Source organism: Echiichthys vipera (assembly GCF_963691815.1).
Source record: "Echiichthys vipera genome assembly, chromosome: 16".
In the NCBI taxonomy this organism is placed as follows: Eukaryota; Metazoa; Chordata; class Actinopteri; order Perciformes; family Trachinidae; genus Echiichthys; species Echiichthys vipera.
The window spans coordinates 18,697,348-18,713,116 of NC_139841.1; the positions used below are offsets into that span (position 1 = coordinate 18,697,348).

At 41.4% G+C, this 15,769-nt stretch overlaps 1 protein-coding gene across 4 annotated transcripts; it reads right to left on the bottom strand.

Annotated features, from left to right (window-relative positions):
• Positions 1-322: 322 nt before the first annotated feature.
• Positions 323-13,773, bottom strand: golga2 (golgin A2). Of its 4 annotated transcripts, none has more exons than XM_083930308.1 (26): positions 13,699-13,759; positions 11,133-11,285; positions 10,830-10,876; positions 10,321-10,384; positions 9,520-9,573; positions 8,617-8,697; positions 8,144-8,182; positions 7,974-8,036; positions 7,473-7,566; positions 7,249-7,355; positions 6,441-6,499; positions 6,157-6,298; positions 5,833-5,922; positions 5,454-5,561; positions 5,255-5,342; positions 4,701-4,843; positions 4,291-4,509; positions 3,843-3,956; positions 3,412-3,636; positions 3,105-3,204; positions 2,660-2,751; positions 2,030-2,366; positions 1,633-1,791; positions 1,420-1,526; positions 1,111-1,297; positions 323-1,001 (listed from the first exon to the last, which is right to left on the bottom strand). In XM_083930308.1, exons 1-26 carry the CDS (start codon positions 13,753-13,755, stop codon positions 754-756), a joined length of 3,177 nt encoding a protein of 1,058 aa, XP_083786434.1. In that variant the 5' UTR covers positions 13,756-13,759; the 3' UTR covers positions 323-753. The 4 variants fall into 4 exon arrangements, with proteins under 4 accessions (XP_083786434.1, XP_083786433.1, XP_083786435.1 ...); XM_083930307.1 differs by having other exon boundaries at positions 1,633-1,794; XM_083930309.1 differs by lacking the exon at positions 11,133-11,285 and adding an exon at positions 12,293-12,361 and having other exon boundaries at positions 1,633-1,794; positions 13,699-13,756.
• Between the last annotated feature and the right edge of the window lie 1,996 nt (positions 13,774-15,769).

Genomic DNA, 15,769 nt, shown 5'->3' on the forward strand with positions numbered 1-15,769 from the left:
AGACAAAAAGGAAATTTCAGGAACAATACCAATCTGCGACACCTGTCTCAATCTTCCTGAACCTCGTCATGTAACAATAGTGCGCACTAAAGCTATTATTTGCACTCAGGTTCGTCGTTTGACTTAAACTTACATCTCACTCTGCGTCTCTTCTCCTTGTGCATCCTTTCACCATCATCAGTTATCCTCACATTAGACAAACATACATAGGTAAATATCTGAGTTATTACATTCAAATGTGATGCTCTTTTTTGGCATTTGTACAGTGAATTGTGTAAAACTGAGACTTGCACTAAAATGAAGTTGCACACAAACAGGCTGCTAATTTTCCACAGCTCTTTAGGATTTATATCAGCAAAGGGACACAATATGCAGCCCCTTTATTGCACTTACATGTAAAAAAAATGGATGGGGGTTATAAATGGTAGTATGGAGAATAATCAGATTGCATTAAGGAATACTGGTTATCTCTCTGGGAAGAGCATAATAGACAAAAAATAGGAAATACTTTTTTAACCATGCACACATTTCTGCCAATGCACAGAACAGACAGGGGCATTTTAATGTAAATGGGTCAAATACTTTAACATATCTGTGACCAGTGTAGCATGGTGTCATATTTCTTGAGAAGTGTTGGTGAATATGATCAACAAGCTACAAACGGGGTAGTATACTGTAGTCTTCAATATTCCCCAGACTTCAAGACATGTCCAATATCTCTCTCACACACCAACACAGGCACACACCCACACCTCACACCACCAGGATCTTGACTTCATCCTGTTCGTCAGGCCGGTAGAAGAAAGGGATGCAGGGGTTCTCCCCGAGGAAGGGGGGTGATCTTAGTGCTCCCTGAGGGTTCTGGATCTCATGGAGCAGCTGCATGATCTGCTGGGCTGTGCCGTCCTCTTTGGGCCCGAGGTTCTCACTCGACAGAGTCTGGGACGAAGGGGCTTCCAGGCCTGTGGTGGGCTCTGACAGAGGAATGACCTCCATGGCTTCTGCAGCAGAGAAGGACCGTGAAAGCAGATTTGTGAAGTTATAATGAATATAAAAAAGGACATGCTTTAAAAACCACATCAAGTGGTATTTTTACATGGTTGTGCCTACCTGCTCCACTGACAGCATGAAGCTGTGTGTGTGCTTGGTGCTCTGGGTGAGTGTGATCCTCTCCAAAAGGAAGGAGGTCTGGGTTCACTGTGCCAGCGCCAGTTAAAGCTCCGGTGTAGCGGCTGTACCAGTCATTCCTCTCAGCCACCAGCCTCATCACCAGGTCCTGCAGCTCTGCCAGCTTCACCTGATGGACAGTGGAGAAACAATGGATATGACAGAACTGAGCAAATAACATGTATCCATAAAAACATCTACAATGGACTGCACTGGTGATCATTTTCAATTAAAAAGGTTGCTGTACAGTACCTTCATCTCCTCCTTGTCCTGGGCCAGCATGCTGATGTATTGCTCCTTCTCCTGGTGTTTCTGCTTCATGATGGCACGCTGACTCTGGTACAGGGCTATGTACTCCCCTGGAAAGAAAGAACATAGTAACAGAAATTAGTATGGAGATGAAATGTTTTTTTATCAAAACTAATTTGAAAAAAGTAATACAACAAAAATCTCCTATTGTCTCACCTATAGTGTCGGTCTCTCCAGAGAGCTGGATGCAGCGGTGCTCCAGCTCCTCCACCCTCTCCTTCAGGTCAGCTTTCTCTCTCATGAGGGAGGAGAAACGCTGCTGAAGTTTCTCCATGGCAGCTTGCAGGCCCTGATGAACTTCCACCGGTACCCCTCCTTCTGCGAAGAGGATAGTAAAGTATACAACTGGTTAAGATAATGTACCCCTGATACTTTTTAAACTATATAATCAAAAATCACTACAGAATATAATCAGTTTTCAGTATATAAGTAAGAACGCACACACAAGGTCACACACATTCATTGCTCTATTCTAAAGAGCTGTAGTCTTAGTCTTTTCCTTGGAAACACATTTGCATGCTTGCAGACAAACAAACCACCCAGTCTTCCTCACCTGAGTGCTCGTGACTGTGTTCACAATGTTGGCCCTGAGAGTGATCGTGATCGCCATGGTGATCGTGAACATGATCGTGATCGTGAACATGATCGTGATCGTGAACATGATCGTGAACATGATCGTGATCGTGAACATGATCCTGGTCATGTTCATGTTCGTGTTCGTGATGATGGTCATGAACAGCTGCGTGGCTGTGGTGTTGGTGCTCGGGGCTGAGGGCCAGAGTGGCTTGGTGCCGGGCTGCCATGTGGAGCCTGTGCTCCTCCTCCAGTTGCCTTCTGGCATCGTCCCTCTCCACCTCCAACTGAGCCAAAGCTCCTCGGATAAACTCCTCCTGCGGGCGGTGAGGTGACGAATAGGGTCAAATGATGGTAATGCCAAACTTTCTGCAGTTATAAATGAATCTCACATAATTTAGGTAATTTCTGTATTTGTTTTTTTCTGAATCAAATATTAAAAAATAAATGGATACATTAAACTGGCACAGCACTGGGTGTATTATGCATGTCAAACTTGATTTAGACCTTTATAATATGTAAGAAAAAGTAAAAGAAAGGAAAAAGACAAATCCTTTAAGCATATCCGCACAAGTAGTTTCTGGGGAAGAACATTCATCACTCTCCTCACCATCTCTTTCTGGCTCTCAAAGTCTTCTGGAATAACTATGGAGGATGACTTCTCTGGGTTCTCTTGCAGGGAATGGCTTTCCACTCCATCACCTTAGTGACAAATTAAAAACTATTAATAGACTTTTACAGATATTTGCCGCCACATTTTTTAAAGTTAGTGGTCATACTACAACAATCATTGCCCATAAGTGGCACAGGTTGGACTGGAACTGTGGCTGCGGCAATTCTACTATTAGGTGTCCACTGCTTTGCATCAATGACACTGTGCCCTTGTTGCTGTGAAAGACTAAAGTTTCCGTTTCATTTCTTTCAAATGAAACCTTGTGAAACAAGACAGCCACTGAGCTGTTGAACACACAATGAAATACAATCTGAGGAAGCTTTGACAATAACAGTAAAAGACAAGGGGGGGTATTAACATAGCAGTACTAGACTAAGCGTACCTTGGTCTCTAGATGAAGAGGCAAGAGTTGAGCTGTTGAGCAGCTCTGTCACCTCAGCCTTCAGCTGCTCGTTGTCTTTGACTAACAGTTCCAAATACTCCTGTGGGGGTAGACGGTCATTAAAAAACAAACTGACTCAACCACCTTGTAAGCAGTGTCAACATACTGTATTCTATTACTGTATCTGAGGACCACGAGTGCCTTATGTTTGCTGCACTCCATTAAAATATCATCAGACTAGATTCCAACAGTTTTGAAGTTTGCAAAACTTCATCGTTACATCGTCAGTGGCTCCTGAATTACACACCTGCGTTTGCTTGAGCTGATTGTGACTGATTTCCAGTTGCACACGTCCCTGGCTTTCATCGTGCTGCAGCCGGTCCATGAGCTGGATCTGCTGCAGATACTGGTGGTGGATCTGTTCCCTCTCTGAGGCCAGGACCTGGTAGCCAGCACTGTACTGCTGCAGCTGGGCCATTACCTGGTCCCTCTGCTCAATCAGACTCTGAGTGTCCTTACTTTTCAGTTCCAGCTGGAGCCAAAAGAACAAAGAAGAAAATTTATACCAAGAGGAAGCAGAAAGGGATTTTCTCTTTCAGAATGCTATTATCACATAATTCTCTATTTTGCTAATGTATGGCCAACAACAAGTACAGAACAAATACTAATATGTTAAAAGATTACACAAAACATAGTGTTAGCATAAAGAAGACAGAAATGTGTTGTGTGTAACCATACCTGCTCCTTGAAGTTGTGCAGTTCCTCTTGCAGTTCACCCATTCTGCGAGCAAGCTCCTTTTTCACATGTTGCTCTGATTGGATGGCAGTGGTCAGCTCCATGTTCTCATTAGTCTGTACAAATGAAGGAGTACAAGGAATTTTGGCTTAAAGACAGCATTCTCCCACCCTCTGTGCTAATACTTTCTATGAATTAGTGAAAACTTTTTGTCTGAACTTCAAAAAATAACCAAATAAAGACATTAAAGAGAAATTCAGACACAAAATGTATTAAAGGCAAGAAGGCCAGCAATACGTAGGAAGAAGAAAAGACCTATGGACAGGATCCCTACAAAATCATAGCAAATAAGGACAGAGACAAAAGAAATATTGAGTATATTAAATAACTGCACTTTCAAATATGTGTCATTTAAAAAGGACAGATGGACAGCTAGATTTTCAACCTTACCAGTTTGACAAAACCGTTCTGTAGCTCAGCCAGCTGGTCTTTCAATGTCCGGTTCTGGGTGAGAGCACGGCTAATAGTGGCCTTATCTGACTGAACATCCTCCAACATACGCCGCCGGTCCTCTCCCTCTTGGACTTGGCACTCCACCTGCCGCTGCATCTCGTCCAGACGCGTCTCCTGCTCTGCACACAGGCGGCTCAGCTGCTCGTTATCTCGCAGCTGGGGGAAATATTACAGAGGCTGATTAAAGAAACCTACCAATACTACTTATAATAATTATCTTTTAAACATTATCCCAAGAACAAATCAGTAGGTGTAACTTTGAAAATGACTATTACAACAATCCATTACAATTCAAGCTTAACTAAACATTAGATGAAACAGATGAGCTCAAAGATGGGTCAATGTACCTGTGCCTGGTACTGTGCGGTGAGAGCATCTTTCTCCTGATGTAGAGTGTTGAGGGCCTCCTGCAGAGCCACTTCACTCTCTGACGGCCCTGAGGACTGAGGCTCTGCATTATCCCGAGCCTCCCTCTCCTGGGACAACAACGCTGCAGGAGAAGAAGTTATCAGGTATAATCATACTAAAGCTTTTAAGAATATGCTTAAGTAAATGTTATTCATAAAAATCATAAGCAAAACTATGGAGGAAAAAAAATTGATTTACACCTTTAAAACACAAAGTTTGGGCAGTAATGAACATTTTGACACTAAACATCAATCTGTATGTACGATTTTAGCTGCATATCAGTGTGCTCCAGTCATGTTTGCTTTCCTTGATCCCAAAAGCAGCTATCAGGTGTACATTGCTGGAAGATATGAGGAGCCCATTCTGTTATTCCTACTACGGTCCAGCAATCTGAAAGTTTATTACCAAAGGCAAATAGGCAGCACAACAAAGGAGCTACAGAAAAGCCAGGGAAAGGAAGAAGCACTAGACAAGGGCTGTGTAAACCTCTTACCTGTAGCATTTTTTAGCTCTGTGATGCTGTCTTCCAGTTCCTGGACTCGGCTGATGTTTCTGTCCCTCTCCTCTGCAACCAAAGACACCTGCACAGACACAGATCATTTAGTCAAAAAAAAAAGAAGAACATACTGATTTCTTTATTTTCAAACCTATAGTTCACCATATATCTATGGTGATGTTACTGTATAGTTTACCTGGGTTAGCAGCTGTTCTGTTTTGTCCTTCCATACACGGCCCTCCTCCTGGATCTGCTCTGCATAGCAGTCCCTCTCTGTCTGCAGCTGGGCAATGGACTCCATCAGCTACAACATCAAACACATAAAGGGGAAAATGGTGTTGACAAAACAAGGCGTTTTGGTCAAAAGAGATAAACAGGCAGGATTTAAGGCATAAATTAGTCGTAATCTTGGTTGGTTCATTTTTAAATCTGAAAAAGGGTCAATTTGTGACTTTTATGTATCAAATAATGAAATACGGCAAGGAAGAGGAAAAGTATGGAAGGTGATATACAAAGCTTTTAAGATTAATATCTACTCAGACAGACACAAGCAGATAACTGTAAGAGACATAGACCTGGTGATTGTGTGCCTCCAGCTGCTGCTTCTCTCCCAGTAGTAACTGGACCTGCTGGTTAGCACTGGTGGGATCTGACTGACTGGAGCACTGGAGAGAAATAAAAACAGACATATGTTGGCGTTAAATGCAGGTAATACATGGGGGGGAAAAAATCACATGGAATTGTCAGCAAAGATTTAGAGCTCTAGATTGAAACTTATCCTAAATGTTGGCTTTTTTGTCATAGATTGGTTGAAAAGTTGATCCAGTAAAGTATTGTGAAGAGGAAGATGAGTATATTTGTGCATGTACAGTAAATGATGTGCCTGTGTCTAAATGCACCTGTTGCAGCATGAGGTCAGCTATCTCGAGTCTCTTGTGTAGATCTTCCACCTCCAGCCTCATTGCTCCATTCTCCTGGGTAATCAGCTTTATCTGCTCTGACAGTTCTGAGCTCTGCTGCTTCGACTCCTCACTCAAATTGCTGCAGACACACACATAATGCAGAGATTGTTCATCTGACCTACCATTACTGTATTAATGTCAACATGATTCTTAGCAAATCTTCTGCTGTGGAAATGTTATGAAATACATCTCCTTGTGTATGCTGAGGTAAAGTTACTTACTTTAGTCTAAACACCTCTAGCCTCAGGCTGTCTCTCTCCTTTTCAAACTCTTTGCTATGCTGGAGAGAAAAAGGAACACATTAATTAAAAAATAAAAAACATGCACATGACACGGATAACTGAAATGCAGAATGGAGGTTTATGCTTTTGTGTCTGGCTGCTTGTCTGTTTTACAAGCATGCAGCTCATTATGAATTAAGTTTGTCATATGTTATATATTACTCTTACAGAGGAAAAGTCTCAAATGTATCGTGGTGAATGGCAAGAGAGAGATCATTTTTTTGATCTTGTTTGAATTGAGCCATGAATTACACGCTTGTTCAATTTAAAGATAATTTTAAAGATAAAAGTGAGATTTTGTCAAGAGTTTGTCAAACTGCTCAGTTAAGGACATCTCTCGTCTCGTACAATACCTTACGTCACCTTGCTTGCTTGCTAGGTAAGTTAGCTTTCTTCCACAAAACATCTAACATTATTTTTTCTGACTTTACCAAGCAATTCTTTTTTTAAGCCAGGAGGCAAAAGAACAAGAAAGACCGGTTGCTCATGTGGGTTACATTCCGCTAAGAAACAAACACACGCACAAAGTGTAGACTCAGTGAGACATTGGAGTTAGTAGTCTTTCTTATTAAGCATCTTCACAGCCTTATACTGTACCTCCAGCAGTTTGAGCACAATTCAAACAGCACCAAAAGATTGTTTGTCTCTTATCGTTCACTACCGTACATACAGTATTTTATCCAAAATAAGGTCCCATGGTGGTCCAACGTGAATTCTGTTTAGGAGTGATAGCTGCAATGTGTTTTACCTTTTCAAACTGTTTCTGCTGTGTTGAGACGGAGGAGAGAGTTCTCTCCAGCTCTGACACTCTCTGCTTTGTTGCCTGCAGACGGTTATTCAACTCCTCTGCCTCAGCTACACACAGGCACAAAAGGCACAAAGAGAAATATGCAAACAAACTGTTAACAAAGGTTTTTCCAAGATAAAAACATTTCATTCCAATGGATGTACAGCCGATTATAAAACACACACCTGCTTTCTGCCGTGCAGCCTGTTGTGTGTATTGTAGTGCTGTTTGTAGCTCTGATTTCTCTGATACCAGTATACCAATGGTCTGGATATGAACCTTGAGGACAGACAAACAAACAAACAGCTCAAGTTTTCTTGTGACTATATAATGCCAAATGATTTTACATGTAATCCCACCTTAAATCACAACAAAAACTAAATACAGCTCAGAGGAATTACGCCCAGTGCTTCAACTGTGCTACACAGAGTACACAATTTATTCTGGTCAGGGTGAGCAACAGGGAAGGGGACTGTTGGAATGGGGAGGGTGTGTTCTCGGATCACATTTCTATCCATTTTATATCAGGGTAACACCATGGACTCTGACTTTATACAATGTCATAGCAATACAATGAAGGTAAAAAATACTTTTACCAGTTTTTCTCTGCTGTAACACAGTTTCAGAAATTCTTAAAGCACACTATCAGACAAATTCAATTTATGTGTTTGAGGAAGAGAAGTTACCTGTAATTGCTCCCGCATGGCTCCGTGCTCTTTTGAAAATCGCTGTTCAAAGTCTTTTCGCTCCTAAAAGAAGAAAAATGCCAAAGTACATGAATGGCCAGGAAGGATGTGAAAATGCAGTAGACTGGAAAGATGAAGTCAGGAATCAACAGACTGAAAAAACTGTTTACCTTTTGTAGCTGATCAGAGAGCCCCTGAGATTGCTGTGCCTAGCAGATCAATAGGATGTACATTTCAGTTTTGTAAAAAGATCAACAATTCTTTTATCACTTCAGCAGAAAATCTAGCCCAATAAAACAAGTTCTGGCACAAAATAACAAACATGTTCTGTTATATATGTTATGTTAACCTTTTATCTGAAGCTTTGAGTTTATTACCATAAGTGTGCTTCAATTAAGCTTCTTAAGTGTGCACTTAAATTGCTCCTTATGCATTGGTTACACTTTTTAGAAATCAATTTCTTGTCAACCAAAGTGAAAGTAAATAAATAACATGAAAACCATAAATGTATCCGTCCAGTGTGAGGTTACTCAAGATGACATGCAGAATGCATACATGTACATGCAATGAAGTGGATAATTGTGGGACAGCTGGAAAGGGGGTTACTTTGTGCACACACAAATATACACACACAGCTTCTTACCAGCTGGTCTAGCTTGGTATTTAGCTGAGAGTTTGTTAGGTTGCTGGACTCCAGGGCAGCTGCCAGCTCCTGGTTCCGTCCCTATCACATGCACACATGCATCCGGGAAAGGAGAAAAAAAACAGAAGAGAGGTATAAAGGGCAGTGGCAAAAGTTAAACAAAGAGGAAAATCAATCGAAAGTGAATTATTAACATGGATGCAAACAATAGCACCTTTACAATGGTGTTTTTAAGAAAGAAACATGAATCAAATAATTAAAAATTAACCATAAAATACATGATGGGTGTTAAACTGATTAATGGAGAATTTTAAGGTAACAGTGTATTTCTGTACTTTTTCTACAGATAGTTGCTTTTTGATATTTTCTTCTTTTTTCAGCCATCTAATCTGCTATACATTATCATATCAATCATCCATCAATCAAGCTAGACATTCATTCCTTTGACAAATTCTAGCACTAACTTCACTTGCAATGCAGCCCTGGCAGCTTTTGAGTAAAAACATCAAATTGGGTGACCTCCAGCCCATCAGGTAGAGCTTGCATCCCCCAGTGTCACCCTCTTTCTCCCCCCTTTCCTGTCACTCTTCAGCTGCTCGAATAAAAAGGAAATGAAAACCCTTTAAAGAATCTTTAAAAAAAACAAAAACAACAACAACCAGATACTTGAAATGTTGTAGGATATACAAACAAACCCTGCACTGTCGCATCACAACTTTAAGCTCAAGGCTCACTTGGGGGATGGGGGTAGATGGGATGAACCTTATCAGGCTCATTAAATTACACAGTGAGTTTGGGTAGATTACACTGCCAGTACTGCAAACATCAAATGGCAAACGATTTTAAAAAGTTAGCAAGTACATCATCCTCTAACAAATAATAAATATTAGATTTCGATCTTACCTCCAGCTCTCTCTCAGAAGGTGGACTGTCCCCATTCACATATGCAGCAGATGACTGAAATGACACAGACAAGCACTTTAACACACTTCTAACGCAGAAAATTAATCACGTGTCAAGTTTACTGACAGGCTCTACAAGCAGCCTTGAGTCCTCGACAGTGAAGGTACCAAACTGTTTCTGTAGACGTCTGAATTATTATGAATGTGCTTGAATAAAAAAATTACTCCTCTCCATGAGCCAAAAGCTGAAACGCATTGGATGCATTGCGTATGAGCAATCTGTTTAGTCAACAGTGGTAACACCTGCATTTCACCACCATGTGGGAAAGTAATACCTATTTTGTTGAGTGAAATATAAAGACAGTGTGCTTATCATATAGGTATGACCCACGGTTACATCAGCTAGACACAACTATATCCATCTCATTAATCAGCAAATAAAAGGTCACTATAAACTGTGTCTCAGAAACCTGACAAAAAGCACACTTTGTAATTGGCTGCTGACTGTGCAAAACTAAACTAAGTTCAGACGAAACATATCAGGCTGATGAACCAGTTGATGCTGTCAGTGTGCTTGAGGCCATTGGAAACAACTGGCAAATTTGAAAATGCTTCCAGCGCATTCCTGCCAAGAATAGATGCCACACACCCTCGCTGAAAGTGCACGGCAGTGTTGGTGTTTTGTTGTTAAAAGCCTAACAATGTATGACAAAGTTGTGTGTGTGTGTGTGCGTGTGCGTGTGCGTGTGCGTGTGTGTGTGTGTGTGTGTGTGTGTGTGTGTGTGTGTGTGTGTGCGTGTACCTCAGAGACCAGACCGTTAAGTTGCTGTGAGAGCTGTCGCAGACTCTCTGTGGAAGACAGTGGTCTGCAGGATAACAGACAGATAATCCATCACACACAATTTAAACATGCTATTTACTATACATGTTGCATTAGTAATCAATGGCTAGAGTATTGGGTTATCACAGTGGTGTTGCTTATTATGCCCAATTTAAGACAAACATTGGAGAAGTCTCTAAGGTATATATATTGAACATGCTGATGATAGAATAACTTCATAGAACATGGTGTTTCTACTGGCCTTGCAATAAATCTCCTAAACATAAAGTGTTTAACTGCTCAAAAATCATATCTGTGCTATGATTGTGCAAAACATTAGCAGGAAGTTCTACAGTAGCCTTTTCCGTTATGCCGAAAATACTTATACCCTGTCCATATCTGTAAATATGCAACCTCTGTTCTGTGAATAGTGTGTATTTCCATAAAAAGATAGAAATGTGTCAGGGACAGTGAGGAACCAGGTAACCCACCTATTGTCTTCTGTTAAACTCTCATTGCCGTTGGTGTCGGGATAGTCCTGCAGAAGAGAGAAAGAGAGAGTGAGAGAGGTAGACAGAAAAACAGAGTAGGAAGGAACACAGAAAATCCAGACCACTTCCCCTGGCTTCCGTTTGTAGTCCGAGTAGTATTTACCAGTCAAGTCTGAGTAGGATTTAGCTTTTTGTTACTATAAAATAACATAAGCATAAAATCTTAGACATGAAGGACATACAGAAGGATGACAAAACAAGATACGACTTCAGAGACAGAGAAAGACAAAGAGAGAGACACACCTGCAGGTTAGTGTTGTGACCGACAGACTCCGGGTTAGTAGCAGTGTTAGTGCTAGCAGTGTTAGACACAGGCGAGCCATGAACAGGCTCGCCCTTTGGGTCCTCTTGCAGCTGGGGAACTGAAGACCTGATGGCACCAACATCAGGAAAGGTCTGAGGTGACACATACACAAAAAAATGCACACACTGGTTTAATGCCAAGAAAAGAAGATGTTATGATGACAGAGCAACAGAAAGCCCATAATTATGTCTTTAATTTTATATGATTTTACACACATGGAAATAACAATTACTAATTTAAAGTCATACTTCAATTGACTCTGTCAAGTCATTTATAAGCCCAGATGAATGCATGATAGTCCAAGGCCTAAGAGGCCATGCACATTTAAAAGAAAAAAGGATGACTTTGTTTTGGTAAATAGCTTACTAATGGTAAAAGCTGCAGCAAGGAAGCTGTAACAATACCGCCACAATTTATCCCACCACTGCTAACATTGGAACTTTCTGAAACTTTAGTGGAAAACAAGCACCGAAAGAACTCAGTCTATGCTGTAAAAATGCAAACATTGAATTGAATGACTGAAAAAATAGGCCATCTCTGTTACAATTATTTTGACATTGAAGCTGGTGCAAGCAAGGTATTTGTAATAATCTTTAACACTTTTAGGAGTGCATGTAAATCAGACAGTGGAAAAAAGAAAAAAAAGTAAGAAGACATGACAGCACAGTTGAAAAGTGCAATGAACATACATTTCTTGTTTTCTTAGATGCATGCCTTCCTGATGCACCCAGACACAGATATTACAGCCATGCAACTACTAAGACTCATGCGACCCAGTGTGCATACACTGCCCGTCCACACTGATCTTCTACATGACCAGAGACAGGGATAAACTCAGAAAAATAACTATGCACACTCAACCTTCTGCCCTCTCATGACATGGTTTTAAAAGCACCAATGCAAGAATGCACTCAAATTCGTCCCATGCTCTCTGGTCTGTGTGGTAAGAAAGGATGCACTTGACGTACAAATGGAAATGCAAGATTCAATATTAAATGGCACATGAAGAGCAGCTATTTACAGCAGAAGGGTGCAGAGACAGGGAGAAAACAGGCAAGGCAGAAACAAAGAAAGGACAGAGCGAGCGACAGAGGCTCACCTGACTGTTACCATAAGGAGGCAGGACTACTCCATTGGTTTGACTAAGTGCTTTCAGAATACTGTCAAACTACAGGAAAGAAGAAACAAGGGGTGGAAAATGAAAGAGATGTGAAAAGGGAGAGAACGATTTAGAAAGTGTCAAACACGCACAGAGAAGCAGCTGCTAAAAGAAATCTAATACGGAGGTGTCTAGAGGTGAAGAGGGTGTGAAAGAGGAAGAAATTGAGGCTAGTATGCCCAGTCCCAGATGGCAGCAAACAGCACCTAAATTGTTTACATGAGTCACTGATTTTTTTTTTCTACCATCAATATTCCAAACCCTATCAGAATAAAAAATGACTCATGTAAACAACGCTTAAATCAGAATAAGAGTGCAGGGGGCAGCGCAGCATTCCTCCAAATGCTGCCGTTGTGGATTGGCAAAACCCCTGACTACATTTCCCTAGCTGCTTTTGTTTGCCTTTTTTTGTCCCATTGCATCCATTTTGGTTTCACCCATCTTCTTCTGTAAAATAATGCAATTATATGTCGTCTTGCTTTAAATGCATAATACTACCTTACTCCTATAAGCTATCCTATTCAGCGGTTTATGTTTTGCTTTCTCCGGTTCTAAATATATATGTTGTGTTATTTGTTGTTGGACAACTGACAATCATGATGATGATGTTGATCACTGTGCATTGTCCCTGAGAAAAAAAGAGTATCACTTATCGGGCCCAAATTTCCCCTTGCAAGCATTACCTGGGCCACATCTATAATTATTTGCCTACTTACTCACCTTTGCAAATAAAGCCAATTTAGAAAGTGTTATCTTTCTTAATGGCAAAAAACTATGTATACGTAAAAAGCAGGTGAAAATAGGAATGCTTTAACATGAATTATCATCCTGCATGGCAATTATTGCACTGATGTAAAATGATGTAAAATGCCCAGGTTCCAATCAGGCTAAGAAAACTACTGACCGACAGTCAGCTCGGCCCCTGAGTGGGAAAGCTGTGTGCCAGAGTCATGGGCATAACAACATGTGTCCCCATTGGACACTCAATTTGTTTATAAGAACTTTAAAGCAGACTACACAGTACTTGATATTGACATAAAATGTAATAGTATTAACAAGTAGCAAATAAGAATAATATGCGATTATTATGATCATTTGATTATTATAAATCAGATATGAACATGACTGTTTTGATAAGGATCAGTCCCTGTACCCCCATATCCCTGTGCAGCGTTTAACATAGGAAAAAACTGTTCTGGAAATCAGGATACAGGATACTGGATCACACAAGGACACAGAAATACAGGCAAGCACAAAGAGAGGTTGTTATTTGACCAACAAACAAAGACAGAATGACAAGAAGCAGGCAAATAAATGGAAAGACTGTCCTGCTGGGACTGACTTACATTGTCTGGAGAGTTTCTGTCTGTTAAAGGTGCATTTTGTATGCTCAGCCCCTTCATCTTCCTCTTCTTCTTGGCCCCTGCCCCACCACCACCACCACCTCCTCCTCCTCCTCCTCCACCACCCTTTTCTCCTCCCACATTAGCAGGGGAGCCCTTCTGCTGAAACTCCTTCAGCTGAGCAGCACATGAGAAAAGAAAAGGAAAAATAAAAACTATAAATAGTGTAAGAAGTACAGCAGGCAATTCTTGACTACCAGAAAGAAAACTGCTCTGCTGCCTCTTTAACAGAATTACACATCTTCTTACAAATCCTGCAGTAAAAGCCTCTGCAATTGTTTCAGCCAACGAGAGCCATTACTCAGAACAAGTAACATCTAACCATTGTTGGGACTTGTCCAGCTTAACTGAATTAGGAGGTGTGAATTTTGTCTGTAATGAAGCAGGGATTGACTGCTTCCAGCTACTTAACAGATCTGGTTTCATATGTAGACTGATGCCGAGTCACCACACTACCAACAACTTACTGCCAGTGACTTCCCTGTTCCAAACTACACAAGATGAAGTTGATAACGTGTCGCAATTTAACTATAATCATCTATGTGTAATTTATCCAAGCAAACATTAAAAACGTCACCTGTCTGCGTGTGTTTGGGCAGCGGTCATGAGGTACCAGGGGAACTACCGGAGCTGTCATTTCTAAAATACTGGGTTGATTGAATCGCAGATAAATGCCAAGTGTAATCACCAAGACCTCTCATCCACGAAGATTGTAAGGCAGCAAAAGAATGCTGACGAGTCATTTCCTGAAGCTAACATTTCACAGCTGATGATAAGGCCATCTTTCTGACTAGCCCAACACACCTATAGCTAAAGCACACAGCAGGGACCGGGGAAGAGAGGGGTGTCAGCTGTCAAAACAGTCCCCGTCATTATATCCTGCTGCTAACTGTGCTAACAATGCTAGCTCGGCGTTTGTTTTAATGTTTCTTAAACCATTCCCCTTAAATATTTGAGCCACTCTACAGACGAGTCAGAGACGCTGCTGTGTAACTAGGTAGTCTTTACACTCACACATTAGCCAACTATTCATTAGTTAGCCAGCTTTGCTAACGTTAAGTTGCCAATTGCCACATTAAACATCAGCTAGAGGGACACATGAAACCGTTGGCGAAACAGCAAGTTAAGTTAATCACTGACTACGATGCGTTATAAGGCTCTAAGAACTAAATATAGTCGGCATAATCTGGAAAAGTTAATGCTATCAATAGAGGCCCCTCGAGAAGCACCGGTCTCTCCTGCGCATTGGAACCTTGAGAGGAGCACCAGAGGCGGGACAAGCGACAGCGCAGAGGTCGGGCGACGTGTAATGACAACACCCCTGCTCCGTAAAGAAATGTCTAACAAAACGAGAAAAAACACAACAGGACCAGCGCATTTCCCGTTGTATTTAGCCACTCGGTTGTAAAATACTTTACCTTTTTCTTAGCTGCAGCGAGTTTTATTTGCCTGCTCTGGTCGGCCATACTGCTGCTATGGTCAACGGACCGAACCACGTCATCAGTTTGGTGGTTTGGTGTCCGTTGTGGGTGCTGCTGCCGGTAGAGGTCGCACATGGGTCCGCAGTCCACAGCCATGGCAGGGGCAGGGCTTCTTGTTGGAAAAACAACGCTTTGGTGCATTACTGCCTCCAATTGGTATGGAGTGGGACTCAGAATATCTAGAACATATTTGCTGTATTTTCTTAAAGCCACTAGACACCCAGCTATAAAAAATGAAAATGTATGTAAAGTTAAGCCTGTGAATGTTCTCATTCGTCCAGGTCATCGTTATCCTCAAAGCAATTTCAGTCAAAAACAACTGGACTGGTTGTTTGTCTAGGAAGACGTTTCACCTCTCATCCAAGAGGCTTCATCAGTTCATGTACGCATCTGACCAGGCTGGGACTGGTCCAACTACCTGGTGTGGAGATCCAGGTATTTAACCTCTCACAAGGCCGATGATGTCACTGAAACCCTTTGTGTTCCAAGTGCCCACGCCCGTCGTTAGAGTGACAGTCGGTGGTGGGCAGTTG